The sequence below is a fragment of the Thalia democratica genome, chromosome 5 (assembly GCF_965202585.1).
Source record: "Thalia democratica chromosome 5, ktThaDemo2.hap1.1, whole genome shotgun sequence".
NCBI classification, from domain to species: domain Eukaryota; kingdom Metazoa; phylum Chordata; class Thaliacea; order Salpida; family Salpidae; genus Thalia; species Thalia democratica.
The window spans coordinates 61,573,451-61,582,415 of record NC_139169.1 but is presented as its reverse complement, the minus strand read 5'-3'; the positions used below and the strand labels follow the sequence as shown (position 1 = coordinate 61,582,415).

General features: G+C 23.8%; 1 protein-coding gene across 1 annotated transcript; it reads right to left on the bottom strand.

The window, feature by feature from the left end:
• Window positions 1-5,895: 5,895 nt before the first annotated feature.
• LOC145837125 (nucleotide exchange factor SIL1-like) lies at window positions 5,896-8,368 on the bottom strand. Its single transcript, XM_082944894.1, has 2 exons — window positions 8,188-8,368; window positions 5,896-6,382 (listed from the first exon to the last, which is right to left on the bottom strand). Exons 1-2 carry the CDS (start codon window positions 8,351-8,353, stop codon window positions 6,225-6,227), a joined length of 324 nt encoding a protein of 107 aa, XP_082801020.1. The 5' UTR covers window positions 8,354-8,368; the 3' UTR covers window positions 5,896-6,224.
• Window positions 8,369-8,965: the final 597 nt, after the last annotated feature.

Here is an 8,965-nt window from a genome sequence, read left to right as displayed (position 1 = left end):
ATTTTCCTGATAATTGATTGGACATATGTTAAAGTTTTATTGATACTTTTTAAGCTTAATATTATTTTCATTTGTTTCTAATTGTTATATGAAATATCAAAGATCTTACAAGATTTTTCAATTAGAGGACCAACAGTTATTTATTATTATTTAACAACAGGGGTCTAAAGTATATTATTAAAACGTTGTAAATATTTATTTTTATAATAATAAAATATTGTTGACAATCAAACTAGGAGTTAAGTTATGAAACAAAACTACAATTTTATTTTTATTTAAACCTTTATACTTTTCATATTACTGTTATTATATAACTTTGGTTGTTATATTGTAAAGGTATATAAAATTTATAAACGTATTTGCACTCTAGTTTCATAAATTTGTTTAATTAGCCTAAGTGTATTATTCCCTAACTAGCAGGTTGATAACTATTAAATTGCGTATTTTTTTGTAAAAGCTTTAGATAAAATTTTCCCAGGAAGATTTTTTTGACTATATTTATTAAACTTTTTAATGTGGGTTTTGAAACATTTTTTTTCTTCAAATTTTATATAATTTATTGAACTAACATTTTTATGGTATTAGTATGATTGGTACAATAGTTATTTGCATTGGAAATATACAATATACTTACAGTTTACAATATAATATAACTTTATATGTTATTTGTATTGGAAACTTACTTTTTTAGTTTATGTCGATTTAAAAGTAATATAGTTTATACATTCTGTACATTCTAGTAATGCTTTCTTATATGGTGCTCACAAAAATTTATTATTTTGATAATATATATATATTCGTGCTTAAAGCTTTAAGATTTTTACTTGTTTTATAAGCATCACTTTTCTAACCATTTATATTTACCTAATTGAAGTGTCGATTAATTTTAGCATATATTCTAGTCTAGTAATAATTATTTTTCTGTCATATAAAAGAATTAATTTTATTACTATTTTGAATTGTTTTACACAATTAAATTTGTCAATCTTTATTTATTTTTGAATAAACTTATCCCGGAGAATTTAGTCTAAAATTAAAGAAACTTCAATTGTTAGTAGCAACAAATATATTCTTTGATACTAATGTATGTAATTGTAAACTCAAACTAACAAATTAACATGCATATCATGTTTTCCATACGTTTATATTATTAATTTCACAGTTTCTTACACTTATATCGTTTTGCGTTTAGCTTTTATAAATCAATTAAAAGCATAAAGTATTCAGAATTTCTAGACTTGAAAACACTTATTTTATTATTTGTTTTTGATACAAATAAATTCACATTTAATTCGTTTGTTTGTAACTAAATAGCAAATACAATGCGAATGTTTCCATTATTTTCGTTTTTAGAATTTTATTCATCAGAAGAAAAAAATATTCAACTATGTTAAGCTTGGGTAAACTTTTATGATAAAATAACTATTGACGGTTGTTTATAAAATTATGAAGCTTGTTGATTTATTTCAGTAACGCGACTTACATTTAACAAATCTAAAAACAATATTGGTTGGCACTATTATTTTAAAATTTATGTTTTTATAGTTTTTTAATGCAGTTTTAGCTTAAATATTGTTATTATTAAAGGAAAAACTGACGATATTTTTATGTTTTTAACTTAAAATAATCTTTGTCCTTTTTTTATTTAAAAAGTTCACGTAAAAAACATAATTAAAAAAAAAGAAATATATTACAATAAAACAAAATTAATAATAGGACAATTTGAAGTGAGGGTGTGGGTTATTTTTAAATTACAAATTGTACCCGCCTCTTGTTTTAGAAAGGGTTGTTGCATGGCGTTTTGTACATTACCGTCCATAAGATGTTGCTACAATATTTCTCTTTATATAAGCCGACAACATTGTTCGGGTGGATTTGTTAGGCTATGTTCTTTCTATTAAAGTTTTGATATGAAATTGTGGTTTTAGATATTCCTCATTGTAGGCAGTGGCCGTTAAACGGAAATGGTGTGGGTGCTTCTGCTTCTGGTGTTTCTGCAGGTGCAGAGTTTAGCAGTCGAGCTTGGATTGCACGCCACTTTTTTATTGTGTGCCAGGATGATTGACCTTAGTTAAGCTGAACAACTATAAGTGATATTTGACGGTGTTTTTGTTAAATGTCTTGTTTAGCTTGAAACCTTCAAGAAAATGCTTTGACTAGAAAAAAACTGGATGCTTTATTATTGGATGAGCCATTTAACTTTTGATTGTTTTTAAAACATTAGTTTTTTTCATTAATATTTTATACAAGGTTTTGTTGAAAGTATAACAGAGCTTAAGCTGCTTATTTTAAATAAAATTCTTTGAAATTTCAATCAGCGCAATCAGCACAATCGCACAATTTCAATATTTCCCAAACTTTACTCAAAAGTGTTTATAAATTTGTCCAATGGGTACAAAAATAACTTGAGTACTGAAAAAAATTAGAAAACAGTTATTGTATTTCTATTTTGTTAAAAACTTAGTATCATTTTATAAACTATTTCTCAATTTATTGACAAAACTGTTGTTTATAATTAACTTTTTATATTTAATAGGCACTTTTTTTTCTAGTTTTTAACATTTTGACTTTTTTATGCATACGAATCATTACTTTAAGTGTTAAAAAAAAAATAATAATATATCGTGTAATAACCAGGAAGAAATCTTTTACTTCAAATTTTGACAATTCAAAATTAGAAATGAAAATAAAAACGTTTTGAAACTATATATTTTTTGAATATTTTGAGTTTATATATAGTTTTTTCAGTTTTGCATTTTATAAAGATTTAAAATTGGTTGAACCATTCTTTTACTAATTTAAATTATCATTACACATTTACTAATGTTAAGTCATCATCTTAAGCATACAAAAATTTACCACTCCTAAACTAGATATAAGATGCAAAAATAAAGAAACGTAGCAATTTTTACAACTCTCCTTTTTACAATAAAGTTTAAAATTGTACGTAATTTAACAAGTATACCTCAGTGTGACAATTAAACTACTAATTAAAATTTCAAATAGTTTTAATCGCTAACAACGTTTGGAACTGGAAGACCGAACGAAATAAATTCTATCAATAAATAAGTAACCATATTAAATTAGTATGTGAAAAGTTAATGTTGCAAAAGTACTTTGTAAATTATTCTTGTTTTAAGATATATCAACATACCTAACACAACTATGAAAATAGTATTATTATTATTAAACAAAGTTATATTATAGTTCTATTCTGACTAGATTTTATTTCATCTGGGATTTAAATGAACGTAATTTAAGTTTAAGCTATCAGTTTAGACTTTTAAGTAAACGTTTTTATTACTAAAACATAATAAAAAATTTGTCACTGTAGTAGTTTTTGTAACAGAGACTTTTTACAGAATAACTTGGAATGTACATATGGTTGCTGATTTAATCTTTAAACTCTTGACAACGTTTCAAGCAGTTCTATGACAATTCTTAAACAAAATTTTGTAACTAAAATATTTAGATGTAACATTTAGCTCAGAAGTTGAGTCAAATTTGCAGACACAAGTTAAATTACAAAAAAAAAAAACAATAAGTCGTATTTCAAGAACTCTTATGGTGTTGTATTATTATTCACAAATAAATATCTTGCCAGAAATTAGTTTTGAAGTGAAAAAAAAAAACATAACCAACACTAGGCTAATTTTAATTCATAAACTTTCAATTAAAATGCTTTGAAATTTCAAATTATCTATTTAAGACTAGTTTTAAATGATTGGATGACTAAAAATATATATTTTATAAAGATACTAATATTAGTTACTTGTATAAAATTAGAGCTTACCTATTGAAGTGTAAGAAAATATATTTACTTTAAGAAAAAAAAAGTTATTTAAGTGAATAACGTTTGTTTGACTATAATTTTCTTTGGGTATCGATTTAAGTTTAAGGCATTTATATCATCTCTGTTAACATTTCTAACAATAAGTTTAAAATACTTATCAAATCCTTATATTATGCACAATTATTAAAAAAAAGATTTTTGCATTACATTAATTATACTTTGTATTTTAGCTAAATTAATGTAATAACTTTTATTTAACTTTTAACAACAATAAGAACTTTTAAAAGGTACTAATAGCAAACTAGCCTTTATTAAACGGGGTATCGTAGCTTGTTATAAGTAGCCTTAATAAAATGTATTTTTTGTATTTATTTGACTATTAAATAGAATATTTTAGTGTTCGTTTAAAAAAATTTTTCTAAAACAATTATAATTATGTTTTAACCCTGAAAGAGTCACACTAAAACTACATAAGTTTAAAAACAATTACTGCATGCTTATGAGTTGTTATCATACCAACTAGAAATAATCAGAAAATGAAATTTCAATGCTCTTAGGTTAACCTTTTAAGAACAGTTTTATTTAAAAAAGTTTACACGACTGCGTAATCTTTTCTATGTATAAAAATGACACTTTCATATAATTAATTGAATTTAAGCTTATTTTTAACAAGCCTTAGGTATATATTCAATGTTAGCTGAATGACATAAGTATTTTATAGGGACTTAAACAGTTTTTAAAATATTTTTGAAAGTTAAAATTCGTTCTAAAGAGTGTTTGCTAGAGGGACTTTTTAGAAACTGTACTATTTAACTCAGTAATGAAATCCTTAAAAATCTTTCTAGTTGCTCGAATATGTAAGAAATAGCATTGTAATTTTAAACGGAATTAGTCTTGATTTTACAACAAGATACAGTTTCAACGAGGTAAAATATTAAATGATTGTATTTACTGTATGAAATTCATGCTCTGGACTGAACGTTAAACTGCATTTATGTAGCGTGGAACTCGAAAATCGAAAGGTTTTTTTGTACACTAGGTCCTTGAGCTAAATAATTTTTGAGCTCTTTTTTTGTCGTTCAATTGAATATTGTACTCTTAATTTTTTTTCAGAAAAAGTTGTAGGAGTGAATAGAAAAAAAGACTTGAAACTAAATAAGGTCTAAACTGAATGAGTTGTATAAAATCATCTAGCTTTGAAAAAAATTTATATAAAGCTAAAAGTAGTTTTACAATTATGTTGACAATATTTTTTTGTAGAATACACATATAGTATAAACAAGTTGTTTTCAACGTTTTTAAAAGCTGCCTACAGTAAAGTTTAAAAATTAAATTCTTTCCCTACCGCAGAATAACAAGATAAAAATTATTCTTAATGCACTTTATTTTGATTATTTTGATGTTTAATATATATAATAAGATGTTAATAACTTCTGATAGTAAATATCATTATTCTCTAACACAGTAGGCTTTTTTTGATAGAAAAGTTCAAATAAAATATCATCATTCAAAAACGTTTGTACACATAACTACTTCTTTGTTAAGTATTTTCTCTACGCTGTACAATGTGAATACCGCATAGGTTTCGAAAATATTAAAAACTTATTTATTAAGTATAAAGTTTGTTTCTAAATTACTCAAGTTAGTTCTTTAGAGACGTTAATTTAGCATGAAAATATTTAACTTTTGCTAATTGAAAAGCTTTTAAATTTCAAAATCAGAGTAAAAATACTATAAGAGCTATAATGGAAAACGCTTTTATTATTTTTTTTATGAAACCGATATTATGGATATAATGTAAACGCCATTAAGCTAAATAAAAAACAACTTTTTTATAAACAAACTTATAGGGAGAATTTTATAATCACAAAGTTTTTTTTATATACATTAAACAAGTTAAAATACTATTCAGTGTTTTTTTAACTAGTTTTATTAAACCGTACTATTTTTATTTTATGGTTGCTTTATAGTGCTAACAAATTAAAAAATAATAACTAACACTAGGAAAAAAAAAAAACTAAACAGTGTTAAAAATATATGTATAACGGATTCACATATTATAAAGGAAATGTGAAACATTAAAAAAGAATTTCAAGGTAGTATTTACTAGAAAACTTTTTGAAATTATTCATTCCAAACTGTAGTTTTGTTATGAAGATATCTAACGTAATAAATAAGCTATGTAATTGAAGACACAAAACTATCAGGTATTGTGAACCTTTATTTCTAACAAAACTTAATAATACTTTAATAAATTAAACAGTTCAATGTGAAAAAAAAGTTTAAAGTGTTAAATTTAAAATCTTTAGAAGACTTTTGTTTGAAAAACTACGAAAAAGAGCATTTCCACAAAAATTGAACAATAAACAACACATAAACAAAAAGTTTTAAATAAAGCCATAGCAGCTGATCAATTTACATCAATTATTATTTATTTATCGCATTCCCTAACAGCCAAATCTTTTATCTGCCTGATTGAGGACAAATCAATTTTCTTGGACGGCTTCTTCTGGTTATCCATCAGCTTGGCCATTTTGACTCCAGTAGTCATGTCCATCTTAATGTGCAGTCCTGCTGGTAAAACTTGACCTGAAAACACAATGTTGTAATAGTTATATTACATTTTTACAACAAATGTTATCAATATGTAACATGTATAATTACATTAATAATGATACTTAATAAAAAATTTAAGTAAACTAGTGTAAAATGAAGAAGTCCGACCGGCAAAACCTGACCTGAAACAATAAACTTGTAGTAAAATATTTTAAAATTTCTTAACTTATATTAATAGTATTTAAATATACTTTTCTTTTTAATTTTGAACTTAGAATGCAAACTTTTAAACAACAAAGTATAGTAAAACATTTTGAAAATTGAATCAATATAACTGCAACAGATTTAATTTATTTTTAATTCTCTTAATTACACTCTAGAAACAATCATTTTAGTATGAAAACTTTTCACTCCTTAAAAGTTGTTTGTAATATTGAAAAGACCCTGAAAACTTAAACAGGGTTCGTGCGCGATTTTTTTTCATTTAGCCTGACTGAGACCAATTTAGCCTAACACCTTTTCAAAGTAAGGAAAATCCCCTTTAAAAGTCATTTTAGGTATTAGGGGGTTTTGATTAGTACTATTGTAGTCTCTGACATCAACCAGCTATATCTCAAAAACAATTTGAGCTTTAAAAAACTGCAAAAAGCAAATCATAGCTTAGTTACAACTCAATAAAATAAGACTAAATTGTGAAAAAGGTGAGTATTCTGTAGTATTTACTCTAAGTTTTCATGTAAGGGTCAATGTTAACTTTTGCAAAGAAAAACTATTGGAATCTTCATAATTTTAACAGCTTTTCTTATTAAAAACTTCTCAGTGATATATGGTAAGTGAACTACTGTAGATGAAAAAAAATTTGTTTAAAAGTACTTAAAAACATGTAATTTTTTTGATAACATTTTGAATTTGTCTTAAAACAAAACGATTTTAGAAAATTATTATGGTAAATTAAATTACATCATAAGTTTAAACAAACTTTATAAAAAAAGTTGCAAATCATAAATTTCCACCACTTTTTATCAAAGCTTTAGTTTATATTGTCAAATAAGGCTTTAAAATGCATTTGGCTTACAAAGAACACCTTAATTATATTTTTTAGTTTTAGACATAAGACCTTTTACATAGTTACATTTTTACATTTTAACAACTATTGCCTAGAGTATTTTCATCTTCTATCTTAAATACTTGGTAAAATTAACAAAAAAACTACTTTTATACATTTAGAAATACATTATCACAGTACTAAATGAACTGTAGTATTAAGTATAAGAATTAAAAGCTGATGATAAATTCAAAAATACTCAATAAAGTTTAAATAAATAAACTGTTTAATTATAAAAACATAACTTTTAGATAACAAAATCTAAGTACAACTAGTTTACAAAACTAAGATTAGGGTATAATAAAACAAGTGTTTTTTAATTGACTCTTAATTTTTTTAAACATCTAGTTTAAAATTATTTTTTACTAAGCTTTGAAATTATGGAAAAATATTAGAATGTTTTAATTAAAAAAACACTTATACTAAATAAAATTTTCATATGATTATTACATACTGGTATACTAAAATTTGAATAAAAAACAACATCTAAATTATTTTATAAATATATATACATTAACATTACATTAAGCCAAAACTAACAACACTTTTAAATTTGTTCAAAACTTGAATGAAAACTTTAGATAGTTTAAATTGTAAAAACCATACAATTTTCCAGCATTATGTGATTGCAAATTAGTACACATATACCTTCTTACTAATAATCAATTATGAGTAAAAAACTAATTGATTTAATAAAAACTAAATAAGAATATAACAAGAATAATTAATTTACCTTCTTTGATCACTTGCCATTCGTGAGTGGGAACAAACTTTTCATTTTTCGCATTTTCAACTGGTTTTTTACTGGCTTCGGGACTTGACAAATAATCCATGGTGTATTTAACAGCTGCAACTAATAAAGATACAACAACAAGGTTTCTTATTCCTTCTAATAACATTCAAATTAAGCTCTATTTTATTCTGTTTTTGTTTGAATTAAAACTATTTAGTTTAAATTGATGTAGTAAATAACAATAGTAAAGTTGACATTAATTCTAATTAAATACTTAAAGTTTTTTTACGAAATTAATTTTGTCATATGTTTAAAACTTTCTACAAAACACTTTTAAAAATATGACAATTTTTAGTTATACAGCTTTGTTAAGTCCAACTACTAATAGTTTTAAAATCTAGCTTAAGTAAGTATTAAAGACATAGGGAAGGTATTTTTTACAATGATTGGCATTAACTTTTCATGACACATATATAAAATTAAAATTAGTATTTAATTAATTGAAGAAATGTAATAAATTTTGTAAAACATGTTGGTACAAAGAAGGGTCAATTTATATTTTGATAATCTTATAATTCACTAAAATATATCTTTTTCTTCTTGCTTTTTATTTTTAAAGAAATATACTTTAAATATTTGTAAATTGATTATAATAAACAAAAATTAATTACAGCAAAATTTAATAAGAAATTAGACTGAGAAATTTTAAGAACAGTTGCTTAAAACTTAAGGAGATTTATATTTAATTTTTCAGATTTTTTCTAAGGAACCAACTCCA